The sequence below is a fragment of the Bos indicus x Bos taurus genome, chromosome 13 (genome assembly GCF_003369695.1).
Source record: "Bos indicus x Bos taurus breed Angus x Brahman F1 hybrid chromosome 13, Bos_hybrid_MaternalHap_v2.0, whole genome shotgun sequence".
NCBI classification, from domain to species: Eukaryota; Metazoa; Chordata; class Mammalia; order Artiodactyla; family Bovidae; genus Bos; species Bos indicus x Bos taurus.
In genome coordinates, this window is record NC_040088.1 from 4665049 (window position 1) to 4685020 (window position 19972).

A 19972-nucleotide genomic window follows, 5' to 3' on the forward strand; every position below is an offset into this window, starting at 1 on the left:
GGGACCCCCGACCCACAGCCACCTGGATGGATCTCCGGGAAATTATGCTGAGTGAGAAAAACCAGTCCCCAAAGGTGACCCGCTGTATGACTCCATCCATAGAACACTTCTGAAATGGCCAAATTTTTGACATGGAGGACAGAGTGGCGGCTGCCAGGAGCTGGGGAGAAGGCTGGGGGAGGGAAGGTGAAGGTGGTCACAGAAGGACGTGAGAAACCCCTCCGGGGCTGGGACCGTTCAGCCTGCGCTGTGGTGGAGGAGACAGGAACCTCACACAACAGGACTGTACAGGACAGATCCAACTGTACAGAACTTAAAACGAGTGAGTACAGGTAAACCTGGGGAAACCCAAGGGACTTCCCTGACTTCCAGTGGTTAAGACTCCCTCCAAGGCAGGGGGGCGGGTTTGGGGCTTCCCAGGTGGCGCTAGCGGTAAAGAACCCGCCTGCCAACGCAGGAAACAAGAGACGAGGGTTCCATCCCTGGGTCGGGAAGATCCCCTGGAGGAGGGCATGGCGACCCCCTCCAGTATTCTTGCCTGGAGAGTCTCATAGACAGAGGAGCCTGGCAGGCTGCAGTCCATGGGGTCGCAAAGAGTCAGATACAACTGAAGCGACTGAGCACGAACGCAACCACGCAGGGAACTAGAATCCCACATGTCATGCGACGTAGCCTCCCAAAAAACCCAGGGAGATCCAAGAGCAGCAACAGATTGTATCAAGGTCGAAATCTCAGATGTGATGGAGCACAGTTCTGGAAAATGCTGCCATCTGGGCAAAACTGGGCAAAGTGTACAAGGGCGCTTTCTATTCTATAAACTCTCACAACTGCATGTGAATCTCTAACTGTGTCAATGAAGAACTTCAATTAAACCACACACGTTTCCCCACCTCCACTCTCCAGGCCCCCAGTGTCTCCCTATGGACCACCCCAGCAGTTAGTTCCAGCCTCCTGATCTCCACCCTTGCCCTTCCAGCATCTCCCTCCGTATCTCGAAACCCTCCAGGGCCCGGTCCTTGGACGATCCCAGGACCTGCTCCATCCACTCCCCTACCTTCACCTCCAGGTCCGACACACCGCCCACCAGGCCTCGCCTCCCGCCCCTGCCTGAGACGCCTGCACACTCCCCCCTCACCTCCTCCGCGGCCTCGTTGTGCCCCATGTCTCCTCAGGGAGGCCTTCTCTGACCACCTCCTGCCCCTAGACCCACATCACCCCCTCCCTCACCTCTTTCTCCCCCAGGAGGCACTGCATATGCTGCACTAGACTATCGGCTGTTGGGGGCGGGAACGCTCTCTGTCCTCCCCGGTTCCGAGGATATGAAACAGCCTCTGGCTCAGATAGGTGGGGGATGATAAGTACTTGTTGAACGAATGAATGAAAAAGGAGGTGGTTGGCGGAGATCTGGCATCAAAGGAGTTAAGCCCGGCCCGGGGGCTGCGGAAGAACAGGGTAAAGGGCTGGGGTTGCCCACGTGGTGGCTCCTGGAGCAGCCAAGGCCTTCAGGGGAACAGAAGTGGAGACTTAAGGGGAGGAAGAGCCCAGCACAGAGGGGGATGGGCGGGCTGGCCTCCAGGCAGAAGCTCTCTAGGTCTCCCGGAGCAGAAGCCCGGGGTACGGGGTACGAAGAGACAGCAGCCAGGACAATACCGGCAGGCTGGGCCACACTGTCCAGCCCACCCCACCCACACGCTCTCGAGAACAACACACCGGGGTGGGTTGGAGGCTGAGCTCCCTTTCTGGGGCCTCTTGGGGGGCCCGAGGACAAGCCGTAAAGGCTTCCCACCACCTGCCCATTGCCTCTGAAGTAGCTCAAGCCGCCAGTGGGAACGGGGTTGGGAGTGAAGGCAGGGGTCACAGAGGACCTCTGACCGGCACTTTTTTTTTTAATTGAAGGATAATTACTTTACAATATTGTGATGGTTTTTGCCATCAACACGAACTGGCCATGGGTACACGTGTTTCCTCCCTTTGGAAACCCCTCCCGCCTCCCTCCCCACCCCATCTCTCTCCGTTGGCACAGAGCGCCAGCTCCGGCTTCCTGCATCACACATCAAACTCCCACAGCCGGCTTCACCTCTGGCAATGCACACGTTTCAGTGGTCTTCTCTCAGATCATGCCACCCTCCCCTTCTCCCACTGTGTCCAAAAGTCTGTTCTTTCTGTCAGTGTCTTGTTTGATGTCCCACACACAGGACTGTCAGTACTATCTTTCTAGATTCTATATATATATATATAAATATACGATATTTGTCTTTTTCATACTTCACTCTGTATAATAGGCTCTAGGTTCATCCACCTTATTAGAACTGCCTCAAAAAAGTGTTCCTTTTTATAGCTGAGTAATATTCCACTGAGTACATGTACCACAACTTCCTTATCCATCCGTCGATGGACAGCTAGGTTGCTTCCATGTCCAAGCTATTGTAAACAGTGCTGCCGTGAGCCCTGGGGTACATGTGTCTGTTTCGATTATGGTTTTCTCAGGGTATATGCCCAGTAGGGGGATTGCTGGCTCATGTGGTAGTTTTATTCCTAGTTTTTTAAGGGGTCTCCATACTGTTCTCCAGAGTGGTGGCACCAATTTGCACTCCCACCAACAGTGTAAGACAGTTCCCTTTTCTCCACACCCTCTCCAGCACTTATCGTCTGTAGACTTTTCGATGTTCTCAACATCCCCTCGAGAGCCCTACCTGGAGCTGCCAGTGCTGAGAGCGAGACCCCTGCCCTGGCACGGTAAATGAGGCCCCGTTCCCGAGTCCCTCCAATGACAGCAGTGCCTCTGTCGAGCTGCATGACCTTGGCCAAGTCGCTGAACCTCTCTGTGCCTCATTCTTCTCATCTGCCAACAGGGCAAATAATAGTTTCTACCTCAAAGGGCGTTTTACCCAAATCCCCCCAAAGTGCTTAGAAAACAGTAACTCCTCAATGAATGCTGGAGAATGGCATTATTTATTACTGCCCTCTGAATTTCTTTTTCTTTTCAAATTGGACTATACTTGATTTTCAGTGTTGTCTTTGTTTCTGCTGTACAGCAGAGTGAATCAGTTATACTGTAGCTGTATCCATTTTTTGTTGTTCTTTTATTCTTTTCCCATATAAGTCATTACAGAGAACGGAGTAGAGTTCCTTGTGCTATACAGCAGGTGCTTATTAGTTATCTGTTTTACATACAGCAGGGTGTATATGTCAGTCCCAATCTCCCAATTTATCCCTCCTCACCTTATCCCCTGGTAACCATAGATTTGTTTTCTACACCCATGACTCTACTTCTGTTTTATAAATACATTCATCTGTACCTCACCTGTTTTTTTAGATTCCACACATAAGTGATATAATGATGCGTCTGTCCGTGTCTCACTTATTCACTCAGTATGACAGTTTCCAGGCCCGTCCATCTTGCTGCAAATGTCAGGCCCCTCAATTTTCTTAAACGATGTCATTAGCTTGTGAACAGCCCAAGTGTACAGTTCTACAACACTGCGTTTTTTTCAGTGTTCAATGCATTCAGTTTCAAAACATGAGTATGTAAACTAAACCACAACTGTGGAAGCCGGTTCTGCTTTGATTTTTAATTCCCAGCGACCCTCAGAAACCATCCAGCACGCTTCTCAGCCCCTAACACACGTGACTTATCATCACGCAGGTGACCAGGCTCAGTGGAGATGCCCAGGAATGCCTCCTGGCCAGACAGGGACAGACCTCTGGGGCCACACGGGGCACCGGCCCTGAGACCAGCCCCCTGGCCCACGGCCTCCCGATTCTCCCCAGCAACGGCTGTCACCTGTGTCCTGCCTGCCCACCACCCCTCCTCATGCACACTCCTGGGAGCGGTGCCTGGGGCCTCTGGAGCCAGGTCCAGCCAGCCAGGAGCCGCCAGATACAGGAGGGGACACGACAGAGCTGGGCCACAGTGCTGAGACCCCCGGCCCAGGTCACCAGGGGACGCCTCCCACGCAGGGCTCAGTGAGGTCCATCCCTGCACTGGCCACCTCCCTGCTCTGACTCCTCACTCCATTGAAAAGCCAGGACTCCCCACTCTTCAACCAAGTTTCCCCGGTTACTTATTAGGACTCTCCAAGTAACAGGAACTTCGGCCTTGACATTACAACATGACAAGGTGTGATGGTATCAGCCGGAACAGGCACCTGGATGAATTTACTGCTTAATGAGACGTGGCTTATTTTCCCGGCAGAAAGCTGACCATGAATGGAGCCAAGTTCAAGAACTTCCCAGGCTCCTTAGGTATTAAAGGATCACACTTTCTGCAGATGCCTCAACCCCAGCTACAGGCATCACAGGGGTTCCCACACCAGGAGGGACTCACCCACTCCATCCATCACGTCACCTGCAACCTGCAGTCATGAATGGGAGCTGCTGGTGCTCTGCTGGGGCCTGCTTCGCTCAGGACTGCCGTGCCACCCAGAGCCAAGCTGATGCCACACATCGGGCACCATTCCCTCCCACGGCCCTTTCCTGGCCCCTCTTCCCCTGCTTTCTGCCATGCACAGGAGCCCGAAGCACACACCCCACTCACAATTATCTGCTGTAATGCCCACCTCTGAGTTTACTCTCCAAGGTGAGTGTGAGCTGGGGCAGGGACCAGTGTCATCACTTCTGCGCCCGTTAGTGCTCAGCTCACCACCAATATCACTAACAGCGCCCCCCAGAGTCTCCCGCACACTAAGCACATCTCTGCAGGACCACCTCCCCCACCACCTCCAACTGTGGCCCCGTTTCTGTCCAACAAGGAGCCCCGGGCTCTGAGGACAGGAGGCGTCCTTGGGGCTGCCCAGGCAGCAGACGCAGACTAGACGCACAGCCGGCCTGCCCCTCCAGTCCCCACCGGGAGCCCTCTCGGGCCCACAGCCTTTCTCTTTCCAGCTGAGGAGGGAGGTCCCAGTGAGAGCCCTAGGGAAGCTGGACAGACGCCAAGGCTGGGGAGGGGCTGGGGACAGGGGCAGGGTGCGGGCTTCTGTGTCAGACCAAGGAGAGACAAGGCCCCGGGCTCCACCCCGGGGTCAGGAGGACCCCTCGAGGAGGGAATGGCAACCCACCCACTCCAGTATTCTTGCCTGGACAATCCCATGGACAGAGGAGCCTGGCGGGCTACAGCCCACGGGGTCACACAGAGTCAGACACGACTGAGCGACGGAACACATGGAACAGGTGGATGGACGTGAAGATGAACCGAGCCAGGGCCGGCAGGGGAAGGATCAGGGGACTGGGGAGCCCAGAGGAACGCTGCCTGGGGCAATCTAGATGGCTTCCCAGAGGTGCTGATGCTCAACTTAGCCTTGAACGACAAACAGCACCCAGCAGGGAGCAGGCGGGGTCTTCCAGGCAGGGGGACCAGCATGAGCCAAGACCAGAGACAGCGTCCACCAGGCCCAGGGAGGGCCACGAGGCAGCACTGGGCCCAAGGATGTTCACAGGGGGCAGCCCTGATGGCGGTGCTGTTAGGAGACGGGGCACTGTGTCCTGCCAACCACGGAGAAGTTGGGGTGCTCCCACGTGGGCCTCATCAGTAGGCCCTGCCCCAAATAAACACTCCTCTTTGTGGAAAGGAACTTCCTCCCCGCTCAAATGGGAAACAAAAATGTAACACTTAAAAAAAAAAATCTGATTCCCAAAGCAGCCGGCCAGGAGCTCTCTGTCCCTCCCTGGCACCCTTGCCACCAAATATCTGGACTCAAACAAGATCCGTTAACGTGTGAGTGCTGAGGAGCTCGGGGACAACGAGCCTGCTGGGGGCACTAACCCAGCCCCCCTCGCCTCCATTGCTGTGTTAATATCTGCCATCTGCTTTTTTCCCCCCCCACCCCGCAATGGACGACGGGGCAGAGGAGAGGCCGCTCCAGGGCCGGGAGAAGGCGCCAGGGGATCTCCTCTACCTTCTTTGTGCGGCCCCGAGATAAAGGCCCAGCCAGGCCGGGCCTCCTTCCGGGAATCACCCCTCCAGGGGGACTGGGCACAGCGAGAGGGCGGGGCAGGGGGCCCCTGCCTCCCCGGGCCGGGCGGGGTGGGATGAGCTGGGGGCGGGGTGGGGGGAACGGCGGGGGGTGGGGCAGCGCCAAGCCTGGCACCGAGGCCGCTTGCAGGCGGGCCTGGCAGGACAGCTCCGCCCACAGCCTCCACCACCTCCAGAGAAGCCCAGGAGGCGGCCCCGGGCCGCTGGGCAGACGTGGGCTCTGTCCGGCCCAGCTCTCCACTGCCTGGGGACCACCCCCAGAGGGACACAGGGGGAAGGGGGCCTCCAAGGGCCATGAACGCCTTCAGAGCATCCACTGATTAACGTTTATTAAACACCTACTAGGCGCTCGACCCAGTAGGAAACTCAAGTGCCCACAGGCAGGTAAGGACAAAGGGTGACGTGGGCTAGTTGGTGGCTCATCGGGGATGCTGCTCGCGGGCCCAGACCTCTGCTTTTTCTTTTTTATATTTTTATTTATATTTTATTTGGCTGCACCAGGTCTCAGTCATGGCACGTGGGATCTAGTTCCCTGACGAGCGATCAAACCTGGGCACCCCTGCATTGGGGGTGCAGAATCTTAGCCACCAGACCACCAGGGAAGTCCCCCTTCGGTTTTCTTAAGAGAAGCCAGAGGTCTACATTCTTATGTAAAATTTCCTTTTTTAGATGCTGGCAGCCAATTCAAATTTAACATGTACATATACCAAGCTGGCCAAAGAACACATGTTGGTGAGGCAGACTGGGGGCCTAGGGACCTCCAGTTTGCAACCTCCACCATCTAGGCTGTGGTTCCTGCACCTGGGAAGATCACAGAGAGAAGGGAGAGACCCTGAACAAGGTCAAAGCTGGGTCATATCTTGTCTCTGCTGCCTACGCTGTCTGACCCTGGGCAAGTGAACAGCCCTCTCTGAGCCTCAGGTCCCTTTCTCAGACGATACCCTTTACCTCTGGGGCTGTTACGGGAAGTTGAGACAAGGCACAGAAAGTCCTTCATGAAAGTACTCAACACGCTGTGCTGTGCTTAGTCACTCGGTTGTCTGACTCTGTGCGACCCCATGGACTGCAGCCCGCCAGGCTCCTCTGTCCATGGGATTCTCCAGGTGAGAACGCTGGAGTGGGCTGCCATGGCCTCCTCCAGGGGATCTTCCCAACCCAGGGATCCAACCCAGGTGTCCCACATTGCAGGCGGATTCTTTACCATCTGAGCCACCAGGGAAGCCCGGAAGAACTCAATACAACTGCCATGGTCTGGAGCTGGAGTAGACGCCCAGTAAAACTCCAGGTTGCTCATCACGCTGCTGCAGAAAGCTGAGGGCCCCTGCTGGGGCTGGCGCAGAGTGAAGGAAGACGCCACGAGCTTTCCCCTCATCCCTGGTCCCAAATGCCTCTGAAGGGGAGGGGGGCAGGGGACCTCTGGGATGCCGGCCATCAGCCCCAAATCCAGAGCTGGGGAGTGTGCAGGGTGTGACCCAGGGCACAACACATTTTTTCCCCCTCAAATGTTTAACAGTGAGAAAAATCAGTTGCTGACTTTCAGACATTACAAGATTCATATACAACTCCACATGCCCAGCATCCTCCCCCAAATAGGAAAATCTGGCCCTCCTTGATCCCGTTTCTGCAAAAGCTGCTTCTGAAATTCGCTACCTCTATCATTAAGGCATGGGCTCTACAATTCGCCACAGTCTACACCACTCCCTACTGTGTCACACCTGGCGGAACACACCCATTTGTGTTACCAGATCGCCCTGTGGGCAGGTGTGGGGCGAACAGGTGGGTCAGGCAGCTCCACGTCGCGCCCAGGCCACAGTCCACCCCGGCAGCCTGCTCTGTGCCGCGTCAGGACTTGGCCCCAAGTGGTTTCGCTCTTAGCCAGACAGCCTTCCTTGGAAAACGCTATACTGTTATCCATCGGGAAATTAATCAAAATGACACCTCGTGAACAAGATGTTTTGGTTTGGCGGAAAACAAACAGTGGCTGACAACAAATTAGTGAGGCTGCTCCGTGCCTCTGGGTGCGGGCGCTGAGCGGAGGGCCTGGCGTGGCCAGGACACCATGGTGGGCGCTCGGCCATCACCAGGACCTGGACCCGGGGGGCACGGCGACCCCTGCATGCTCTCCACGCCCCCTCCAAGGCCACACGCCTGCAGCCCCGTCTCACTTTCACTCCCACATGTGCCTGAAACGATCTCCAGATGTGAGGGGCCCTGTGTGTGAAGGCAGGGGGGGTCGCCTCCTCAGGCAGGGTCTCTGGGATCATACACATGCCAGGAGACCTGTGCGCCCCCCTGAGAGCCCGTTCTCTCTCCCAATTGGACAAAGGCCCTGAGACCCGGCAAGGCAAGGGTCTCAGGGAGCTCCGGGCACAGCATGCAGGGTTTCCAGGCCAAGGAAATGCAGTCCTAACAGCTGAACTCTGAAGCTTGGAGGGCATGCCTGTGCCCGGCTCGGCTCTTGTGGTCAAGTCTAAACAAGACAGTGCTGACCCCGAATGCCAGCCTGAGCTCAGGGTACAGAATGAGCCCTGGAAACTCCCTAAAGCAGTGCACATCTACCCAGGCACTCCCTGGCTCCGAGCCCTCCCAAGGCCGCCGTTGGACTAGCGCTCGGGCCCCCTGTGTGGCCCGAGCCCCCTGCTTTTGTCCAGGCTGCCCCCCACCTCGTCTCCTACACCCTTCCTGGCTCCCCACACGGGACTCACTGCTGTTCCTCAGGACCCAAGCTCATCCCACCCCAGAGCCTCCGGGCCCGCCATCCCACTGCTGGGAACATCCCTGCTTTTGACTTCAGCCTTCTCTCACTCACCATCCGGGTCTCAGCTTACGTGGCCCTGCCTTAGAGGTCATCCCTCAGAGCGAAATGTCGTTACTGAAGTTTCTGAGGATTTGGTCATTGCCTCTATTCTCCCACTGGACATGTGCTTCCTGAAGTAAGAGGTCACGGCTCTCTCCCAAGATAACGAGGGATAGACTCAAGAAGCAGATTCCTATCCTGATGCTCAGCCGTGTAGCCCTGGCTAAGGGACTAAACCTCTCTGTGCCTTGGTTTCCACTAGCACCTCCCTTGTGGGGTCCTGGGGCTGAGAACAGCAGCTGGTCTGTCACCACCACCATGAAACCTGCTCACCCCGGAGGGCCCAGGCAGTCTGTCCTGAACCATTATTTAAAGGCGCAGCTGACTTTGCAGACCCACCAATGCTCAGAACCCTCCGTCTGAGAGTTCTGGACTCTTTTCTTCTTTTTCTTCCCACTGCTTTAGTGGAGGAGGCCCTCTTCATCGCACATCAAATCGAAACCAGTTCTCTCGCAGGCAGACTGTTTCATGATCAAGCCCATGATAACCGACAGGTAAGCGATCTGAGGCCTGCAGAGGCTAAGAGACTCACCCATAGTCACACAGCTAAAAAATGCCATAGCCAAAGAGAGGCGTGATTCTGAGTTAGAGGTTTGCAGCATTGTAAGAATCAACATAAAAGCTCAATGGGAAACTTCCCTGCCGTACAGCATGGAAACACGAACCTCTGTACCATGAAAATAGTCATGTGTGCGTTAGCATGAAAACTGAAGCCTAGAAGTGTGTACATTTTTACGTCTGGGCACAGAGGGCTCAGGGCACCAGGCCAGCCCTCACCCCGGTCTGGGCACTGACCGCACACTTCTCCGGCAGTTCAAGTCGGAGGCCAAAGGCCCAGCCTTCGGGGGGAGCGCGTGACGAGGAGGGACACTCAGCTGGCATCCCCAGGCTGGCCCAGGCCTTGGCCAGCACCGAGTCACACAGGCAGGGGGTGCAGTGTTGGGAGACCCTGGCCCCATGCCCTGCGCCCTCCCTGACCTCCCCACTTTAGCTGCAGAGTGAGGGAGAAAAAAGATGCAGAAAGGAGGCCAGGAGGGCAGGTGGCGCTGGCAGAGTTAGCAGAACTGCAGACCCAGCCTCTCCCCACCCCTCTCTCTCCCCAGGACGCCTGCTCCAGCAGATGGCCGAGCAGGGAGGGGGCAACCCCCCCCCAAAAGGCCCCTGCCCAGCTCCAGGGGGTGAGAGCGGAGGGCCTCCTGCCTGAGCCCCTGAAGGGAGGCCCCCCGCTGATGCCCCTGCCTCCGGGAGGGCCTGGGGGCAGCAATGAGCAGCCCATTTCCTTTGAGGGGGTGGGCTTCCAAAGGAGTTTGGACAGGACTCTCAGCCCAAGAGCCCCTGCCCCGCATCAGCCCCTCACTGCATGGGGCAAGGAGGGTGAGTTGGGGCAGGAAGGCAGAATTTGGAGGGCTCCTCGCTGCTGGGGGGAGAGGGGGGCCGTGTGGCCTCTGAGGGTGAGGGCAGTGGTCAGTGAGGTGTCCACCTCGGCAGGGATGGAGGGGAATCGGCTGGACACAGCGTGAAACCCTGGCTGGGTGGGTTCTTCCAGACAGAAGAAACAGGGACCCACGTGGGGGCTCTTCAAGGACCCCCACCCCAGACCGCAGCTGCAGCGGTCGGAACCGGGCTCAGAGAGACCCAGTAGGACCAGGCGCTGCAGTGCACCAGCTCCGCAGGTTCAAATCGCAGCTCCACCACATCCTGGGTGGGCAAGCGGTTTGACCCTTCGGTGCCTCAGCTTCCTCATCTGATGACTAGCCCTCCCTCACAGGATGGACTGTGAGATCCCTGCAGGTCTGGGCCCCAGGGCGAGCTGCGACGACTCTGTATCTAGAAGAGCCCCTGCAGCTGGCGCCTTGGGTGCAGATGCAACCCTGGAAACCCTTGGGTTTGCACTCGCGTGTGAGCACACTCGCCCGCATCCCCTGGACCACACAAAGCCCTCCTGGGGCCAAGATCAACACACCAGGGTCGCTGAATGACTCACCAGCCCTGGCTGGGACGCGTTTCCTGGAACAAGTCACCACAGGTAGGGCTAGGGGGCCCCCCGAGTCTGGCAGAGATGAGAGGGTGCAGGTCCCAGCGTGTCTGGCCACACCTCGATGGGATCCCGCAGCAGAAGCAGGCAGGGGACCCCATCCCACAGCCCCTCGGGCGTGGGTTCCAACCCCAGCACTGACCTCAGCTGCCTGACCCTCCCCTCCAAGCCTTGCCACTAAAGGAAGACACTGGTGCCAACCACAAAGGGAAGCCCTGTGGGTTACAGAAAAAGACCGTAAGGCACAGAGACCAAGGACCCGTCAGGCCCCATGTTAGGGCACCTGCTGCAGACAGCAGGCAGCCAGGGACCTCTGCCCTCCCTCCTCTGTGGTGCTTCTGAGCCATCAGTGGGCAGAGCACCGTGTGAGTGGGGGGCCCCTGGTGCCCTGCAATAGTCACCATAACTTTAGGGAGAGGAGGACCAAGGAGGCTGCTCCCGACTTCTCTGTCATTGGAAGGCAGAAGAGAACGCATTTGTCTAGAGAGTGCGCAATCCCAGAGGGCTTCTCAGAGGAGGTGACATTAACTTGGTCTCTAAAGGATCAGTAAGAATTCTGAGACCATGAACTCTGATGCCACAATCCAACTGCTACTGGCTTTGGGCCAGTCCCTCACCTGGAGGCAAGCAGGTAAGCAGCACATAGCAGTTTTCCCACCAGTATAAGGGGCACAGTGACCCTTCCTTTGGCATAGGGAGGAATCCAAGGAAGTAGCAGTGTGGGAGGGAGAGGCCTTGGCCAGCTGTGGGCTCGATGCCCCTCCCACTGTGCCCCGCCCTTCTGGCCTGCTGGAGGGTGATTTGTGCCCTGGGAAGGGGAACCCCACCTGAATTCTGGAAATGGCCCTGAGCCTCAGATGCGGAAGGAAGGGCCAGGAGCTGTTTCTAACCAGCATGGGAACTCCAGACAGACCCGTGCTTAGCAAACAGCAGGATTTACTAAACGGTGGATGAGGGGGCGGGCAGCCATGGCACCACCAATCAGGGAACACGGGGGCACCCCAGGGAGGGTCTGCGATGCCCCAGCCGCCCGGCCAGCCCCCCACCAGCCAGCCAGACGCCGCTTCCTGTCTGCAGAAGCCAGCCGTGCCCTTTGAACTCCCGTTTCCGGTGCCCCTCTCCCGGCTCCGGGGTCTGGGAGGGGGCGGGGAGGTGGCGATACTCACGTTCCCGAGCGCTGGGAGCCCCGAGGAGCCCAGCCACTTCCGCAGGGCCTGCGAGAGGGCCCCGTGGTCCCGCTCGGCCTGGAGCACGTGGGCCTCCAGGAAGGAGACGTGTCGTCTGACCATCTTGACAAAGGCCTGTCGGGGGAGCGGAGAAAGTAGATGCCACGGCTGCCTCCCTCGGCCGCCAGCAGCTACTGCCCCCAGCCTCCCTCTGGCCTGACCAACGGGCGCCAGGCTCTGGGAGACCTCAGGCTCGCTGGTGCCTTGCTGGGAGCACCTTCAGAAACCCTGACGGTAACAGTGACGCCCCCTCCGGCCCGGCCAGGCCAAGCCTCCACTCCTATCCTTTCCCCTTCTCCCCCTAGTGACCCTCTGTTTAGACTATTTTACAGAGGGGAGAAACCAACGGTCAGAGAGGTCGGACCACCTGCCCAAAGTCACACAGCCAGGCAGCAGCAGAGAGGAGACTCAGGCTGCACGGCCTTCTTTATGAAAAATGAAGTTTTCCGAAATCGCTCTCTTTTGGTTTTTTGGTCACACCCATGCAGCTTGCAGGCTCTTGGTTCCCCGACCAGAGATCAAACCTGCGCCCCCGGCAGTGTTAGCGTGTAATCCTAACCCCTGGGCCACCAGGGAATTCCCCGAAATTGCTCGGTTTAATATTTGATGGGTATTGGGGAGTCTCACATTCAGAAACCGCCAAGGGGCAGGCAGATGACAAGCGAGTGAAACAGGCTGAGAACAGGCTGGGTAAGCTGAAATACCAGGTCCCTGGTCCCTGGGGGTCACTCAGCTTGGGGCTCTACTGCAAAACCTCCAACATTGAGAAAAGAGAAGGCTGGGGTCAGACCCGCTGGACTAGACCCAGGGTCTACCACTCACTGGTCGTATGCCTTTTGCCAGGTTACTTCATTTCTGTTACCCCCAATTTTAGTATCTGTGAAGCAGGAATCATAACAGTATCAACCCTGCTCAGCAGTTTAGTGCTCAGGGCATATTAAGAGCTCAATTAATGCCAGATAACATCATTTAAAAAGAAAAAACAGGACATTCAGATTTCATGAAAAATGTCTAGTTTTTAACAATGTTAGCAGTAACTCCAGAGTGTCTAAGACAAGGCTGTGCGGCCCACTTGTTTGCGACTCCTGGCGTGCCTGTGTGCCGGGTGTGTTCACGGGTCACGTGTGCGTGCACTGCTCGTACACCCGCGAAGGCCGCCAAAGGTGGCAACTCCAGGTCCATCTCAGACAAGCCTCCCCTCTGTGGGCCTCTGTGCTCCCAAAGGAAAATGTAGAAGGTTTTCCTGCACCAGGAAGAGGCAGGAGACCCTCTCGGCGCCAGGCCCCATGGGGCAGCCTCCCTTCCACAGACGGAAAGCCCCAGGCCCGCCCGCCCAGCAAGGCCCAGCACCGCTCTGCCCTCTCTCCCTGTGTCCCACCCAGGCCTCCCTCTGGTTCCTCAAAAACTCCAGCCTCACTCTCCTCGGAGCCTTTGCAGCAGCTCCCTCCATGCCCGGGCACCTCTCTCTCCTCCATGGGTGAACCTTGCTTGTCTCCCAGGCCCGGGGTCCGCTGGGCCATCCACAGAGGGGCCATCCCTGACCACCTAGGCTAAGGCGGCCCCACCGCAGAGCTGCCCAGGCCCCTCTTCTTAGCTCTCCTCTCCCTCTCAACTTCCTGTCTGTCGGTTCTGGGGCCATCTCCTTCCAGAGTGAATTCTGGGAGAGCAGGTGCTGAGTCAGTGCTGTTCACAAGGCCACGACCAGGGCCTGCTCAGCTGGATGGCGGAGGCAGGAACGCATGCGCGCGTGAGTGGATGAATGTGCACAGAATGCATGTATGCACGGATGAAGGCGTGCACACGTGAATGAAGGCGTGCACATGTGAATGAAGGCACACACACGTGAATAATGCATGTACACATGAATGAATGCGCACATGCATGAAGGCTGCACACACATGAATAATGCACGTATGTACGAATGCACACACAGGAATGAATGCGTGCATGAGTAAATGAATGAATGACTGCATCCTTAGCAAAAAGACACTGGACGAGCCCAGGATGGCAGCACTGTTGTGTGGCTGCTGCCCTGTGGTTCTGGCAAGGGCAGAGCTGAAAGGCTCTGAATAAGGCACTTCAAGCGTGGGTGTGTGCATGTCTGTGTGTGTGTGTGCTGGGTGGAGGGGGAGACGAGGAGCCCTGGGCCGGGCCGCTTCTCCTGGCCTCACCGGCTGGCACATCTGGCTGTAAAGCCCAGAAGAAGTCCTGCAGCCCCTCCCTGCAGCCGATTCCAATTTTACGCTCCCTGCGTTAATGCCGCTGTGGTGGGGAGTGTGAGGGACGCGGAGGAATGTGCGCTCACGAGGTCTGATCCGCCTCCAAAACGCCTGCCAGGGAGGGCAGGCCGGCCAGGCCGCGGCCAGGGAGAGGCCAAACCTGGCCAGGAAAGCTGACGGGGGCAGTGGGACGACCCTGCCAGGCATCCACACGGAGTGGGGAGGAGAGGGCACAGGAGGAGGCAGCTGGGGACTGTGGCCACCCTTGGGAGCAGAGGTGACTTCCACATGATTGTCTCCACCGTGAAAATAAGCCACTTTTATTATCAGAAGCGAGGGAAGGAAGAAAGGAAGGGAAGGAGGAGGGGGAGGGGTGAGAGAGATGGGACAGTCACATGGTCTAAAACACAGGTGTGAGTTCGGCTGTGCCTGAATCCTTGTGACAAAGGCCCCCGGTTTCAGAGCAGGGCCAGGTCCAGAGCGGGGCCAGCACCCAGCATTGAGGATGGGTCCGGAGCAGACTTCTGTAATCTCAGCTCCGCCACTCCCCAGCTGTGTGACCCTGGGCAAGTCCTGTCACCTCTGTGCCGTAGCCACTCTATAGAACAGGACCAATACCAGGACCTCGCTCTGCTGCGAAGGGTAGGCAAGCTCTTTCATCTAAAGCACTCAGAGTCCCTGGCTCACAGCAGTGGCTCAGTAACTTGGTTTTTTCTGGCCTGAGAGGTCACCCCCCCGGTTCTCAAGCCTCCTGGCCCTCAGTGGGTCACAGTGATATGGGAGCAGAGTGGTCCTAGGCTCCCTGGAGCCCCCAGCTGGCTGGGCAGAGTGATGAGCAGGCACTGGATCCCAGCTCTCAGCCTGTGGGCACCCCCGCAGTGACAGCCTGTCCTCCCCGAGCACCTGCAGGATGCCAGGGGCCAGCCTCACACCCTCACGACGACACACCCCACCTAGAGGAGGAAACTGACTCGAGAGGGGAGTGAGTGACCCGCGTCGCAGACCTAGGACATCCCCGGTGGCCCGGCGGATAAGGCTCTGTGCTCCTAGGGCAGTGGGCACAGCTCTGATCCCGGGTCAGGCCACTAAGATTCCCCATGGCGCAGTCAAAACAAACAAACAAACAAACAAAAACCAGTCTCCAAGGGGCAGATCTGAGCCCCAGGCGGTCCAGTTCTGGAATCCATCTGCCTCAGCACAACGCTGGGTTCTGATCAGGTCCTACGTCTTGTATCGCACATAGCTCAGCAGGAAATACGGAGTCTCCCATTTGCCTTGAAATCCATGACCCTCTTGGACCAAGGTAGTTTTTCTTCTTTTTAACTAGGGCCCAGTTGCAGAGAAATCTCTGTATGCTCTAAGGAAAACAGCAGCCCAGAGGGCTGACAGGAGGCAAATGCCACCGGGCCTCGATGGTAGCAGACTCTAGGTCAGAGTGGGGACTCGGCGGCCTGAAGATTCACACCTCATGGGAGGGGAGAGTTGCTTCTCAGCTCCAGCTGTTCCCAGAGGACAAGGAGGAGTGGCTTGCGGTTGGTCTTCTCATCCCTGGCTGCCCAGGGCAGTCCTGGGCCCTGCTGGCATCTCCTAGGCTCTTGCGGCTCAATTTCTCCAGCCCCGCTCTGATCATCACCCGCCTCGCCCCTGTATCCTGGCCTTCCCAGATCCTTCTGGTCCATCATCTTGCTGCCCAGAGCCCGGAGCCTCCCACCGCCGAGCCTCTACCCCGGCTGTGCCCCCAGCTCCTTCCACTCACCCTCCAGGGCCTGTAGCGTCCACTGCCCATTCCCTACTGCCCTCCAGAGCACGTGCCTCTGAAGTCACCCTTGGTGAATGTGGCAATTAGAGTAATGACCCCACCCAAAGGTCCCCAGCCTCATTCCCAGAGCCTGTGAACATATCACCTTCCATGGCCAAAGGGACTTGGCAGGTGTGAAAAAGATCCTGAGCTAGGGAGACTGTCCTGGTAATCACGGAGGTCCTTCTAAGATGGCATCAGGAGACTCAGAGGAGGACATAGCCTGGAAGATGCTGTGCTGTGGCTCTGAAGTTGGAGGAAGGCGCCACGAGCTGGGAGATGCAAGCTGGCAAAGGCCAGGACGGGAATTCTCCCCCAGAGAGAGCCGACCCTACCGACTCCTGCTGCCACGGTTCAGACTTCTGACCTCTGGAGCTGTAAGATGCTTAATTCATGCTGTTGTAAGCCGCTCCGTTTGTGACAACTTGTCACAGCAGCCCCGGGAAACACAGTGGTCACGCTCTTGCTGTTTCTCCTGGCGGGAACCACAGCCTTGAACTCTGTCTTTCTCACTGTGAGGGCCTGCAGCGGCATCCAGTAGGTCCTCAATAAGCGTCAGAAGACTGAATACTAAGGGAAAATGGGGCTCGAGCGGTGGGGTGGCCCAAAAAGGCTAGAACCAGGGCTGCACATCTTTGCATTTTTCTGTCCTCCTTCAAACGTGTGGAATAAAATCCAAATGAATCAGCTATTCCAAGGGCAAAGTTTTAATTATATTCCTGCCTCCTTCTCTGCTGACAAGAATGTTAATTCTCTGCGAACTCCAGGGCCCACTGCTGGCTCCCTTCCTGGGCAGACTGGAGGGGCTCACGTCTAGTCCAGGCCACCTCCGCTACACTGCAGGCTCTGCCAGCCTTCCGGTCTTCACTGCACAAGGAGCCAGGAGCCTGACCCAAGGGCCCTAGTTTGAGGAAAAGCCTGGGCTCTTGTGGATGTGAACTGAAGCCCCCGCTTCCTGGAATCAGCTGTGTGATCCCTGGGAAGTGGATGACCTCGAGGAAGTCCTGCTCCTCCACTGGGAGACGGCGAGGGGAAGGTGCGGACTCGCAGTGCAGCCAGGAGCCAATGAGACACCACGCACCTTGGCCCGGTGCCCACACAGATAAAAGGCAGGTGAACTAAGTCAGCAGTGAGGCAACAGGGCAGGGTGGGGACTGTGGGGAAATACAGAGCGTGTGCCCTGTCTGAGGGGCAGCTGCACCAGTTCTACCGGAATGCAGCCTAGGGAGTGGAAAGGTTCAGTTTCTCAACCTGGGTCATCTTCATGTGGGTGTTTACTCGTGAGTGTGCTCGGTCGTTTCAGTCATGTCTGGCTTTTTGCAACCCCATGGACACCACCAGGCTCCTCTGTCCATAGGATTCTCCAGGCAAGAGTACTGGAGTGGGTTGCCATGCCCTCTGCCAGGGAATCTTCCCAACCCAGGGACAGAACCTTCGTCTCTCGCATTGCAGGCAGATTCTTTACCACTGAGCCACCGGGGAGGCCTCCATGGGGGTGGATACATGTTAAAATTCACTGAATTGTACACTTATGATACGTACACTTTATGTATTTATACCTTAAAAAGTAAACAGGACAAACTATTTAAAGAAATACAGAGTTCTGAGAACTTCTAAATTTCCAAAAGCCGCCTAGGGATGTCTCTTGCGTTCCAGTCGTTAGGACTCCGCACTTTGACAACCGTGGCTCAGGTTCAATCCCTGGTCTCACAAGCTGTGTGGCAAGGCCAAAAATAAATAAATAACAAAAAGCAGCTTGAAATTTAGGTTTTTATAGAAAGTACCCCAATTTAAAAATGAGATTCCTTATATAAATTCATATTTTTTATATTTTAAAAATACCATGTAGGCCCCTTTTTGCCACCCACCCCCTCCACTGGGTTTAAGGCCTAACACTATCAATGCCAGATCAGCATCTTGGGAGAGAGGACGGAAGAGCCAGAACAAGTCCACAGACTCACAAAGAAAGTTAATTACCCTGTACTCACCTCCAGCTGGTCCACTTTGGCGTAGATGCCACGCATTTCCACCACCTTGGCCTTAAGGAGGGGAATGTTTTCTTCCAGGATCTGTGAGGTGTCGCTCCTGATCTGCAGGGAACAGGACAGCTCGTGAGCCCCTCTGCCCCGGCCCCTGCTTCTGCCTGCTCTGGGGGTGGCCACGCTCTATAGAGACCTTGCCAGTGGCCGAGACACCGAGTGCTACCCTGCCCAGGGACAGGCTCAGGAATGACCCAAAGTCCCAGGTGGGGACTGATGTCACTGCCCCTGGGGACCCAGACCCAACCAGGTATGATTTACTGAGCTACAAATTAATTGGGCTTCCCTGGTGGCTCAGATAGTAAAGAATCTGCCTGCAATGCAGGAGACTGAGGTTCGATCCATGGGTTGGGAAGATCCCCTGGAGAAGGGAATTAATTGGTTCCTGCAAACATCTAAAACAGCACCAGCTTCAAACTATCTTTATTTTATTAACCACTGAACTGAACCAAATGGAAAGAATCAAAATCTTTCCCCTAAATTAAAGTTGAGCAAAGTCGAGTTTTTGTTCCACTGAAACTAATACTGGAGAGGGTTGCCATTCCCTTTTCCGGGGGATCTTCCTGACCCAGGGGTCAAACTCAGGTCTCCTGCATTACAGGCAGATTCTTTACTGTCTGAGCCACTGGGGAAGCCCTAATGATAATTAATAATAATCATTAACTGCTTCCTACATGTAGCCACTGTGTGAAGTATTTCCTGCACATCACGCATCTCACTTAAGTTTCTTCTGCTTGGAAGGACCCCAAAAGTGACTGTGAAGTTTGGGAAGCTGTATTTCTTGATCACTGAGATTGGACACTTAATTCCTTCAGAGCCAAGAGGACAAGTCTAATCTTTAAGTGTGTGTGTGTGTATGTGTATGTGTGTGTGTTAGAGAGAGATACAATTTCCATGTTACCACAACCTCATCACGCAGAGGCAGTATACATATGACTCTCAGGTGCTAAGGAGCATCCAGATCCCCTGCTGCTGCTGCTGTTAAGTCGCTTCAGTCATGTCCAACTCTGGAGGAAGCCTAATACTGATTCCCAGGCCCATCTAAGTCTGGTCTAGCTTGTGTGGGGTCAGCTGGCAACCCGTTTTTAGCCAAGCTCCACGCCTACACTGGAGCTTCCGCAGGCACCTGCATTTGTCAGCTGGAATAGGCAAAAGTGCTCAATATCTTCCTTTGTTCCCCCAGGCTGAATGTCTAGAGAGAAGTCTCTCCCTCAGCAAGACTAGTTCAGTCCAGTTCAGTCACTCATTCGTGTCTGACTCTTTTCGACCCTATAGACTGCAGCACGCCAGATTTCCCTGTCCATCACCAACTCCCAGAGCTTGCTCAAACTTATGTCCATTGAGTTGGTGATTTCATCCACCCATCTCATCCTCTGTCGTCCCCTTCTCGTCCCGCCTTCAATCTTTCCCAGCATCACGGTCTTTTCAAATGAGTCAGTTCTTTGCATCTGGTGGCCAAAGTACTGGAGTTTCAGCTTCAGCATCAGTCCCTCCAATGAATAGTCAGGACTGATCTCCTTTAGGATGGACTGGTTGGATCTCCTTGCAGTCCAAGGGACTCTCAAGAGTCTTCTCCAACACCACAGTTGAAAAGCATCAATTCTCTGGCACTCAGCTTTCTTTATAGTCCAATTCTCACACCCATACATGACTACTGGAAAAACCATAGCTTTGACTAGACGGACTTTTGTCAGCAAACAAGGCTAACCTCAGGAGAAACTGCTAAGACACAGTGAAGAACAGGAAACTCATGGCAATCAGGAGCACCGGGATCAAAGGCAGGTCTTTTCTGCTGATTTCTAAAGAGGGGAAACACGTGAGCATCAG

The 19972-nt window shown here is 56.1% G+C and overlaps 1 protein-coding gene across 1 annotated transcript in view; it reads right to left on the reverse strand.

The window, feature by feature from the left end:
• The window catches only part of BCAS4 (breast carcinoma amplified sequence 4), a 56890-nt gene that overhangs the window by 13520 nt on the left and 23398 nt on the right, over positions 1 to 19972 (reverse strand). Inside the window, exons 3-4 of the mRNA XM_027558203.1 lie at positions 18095 to 18196; positions 12030 to 12164 (exon numbers count right to left, since the gene is read on the reverse strand). Of these exons, the coding sequence (XP_027414004.1) occupies positions 12030 to 12164; positions 18095 to 18196 (237 nt within the window). The remainder of the gene's footprint in view (positions 1 to 12029; positions 12165 to 18094; positions 18197 to 19972) is intronic.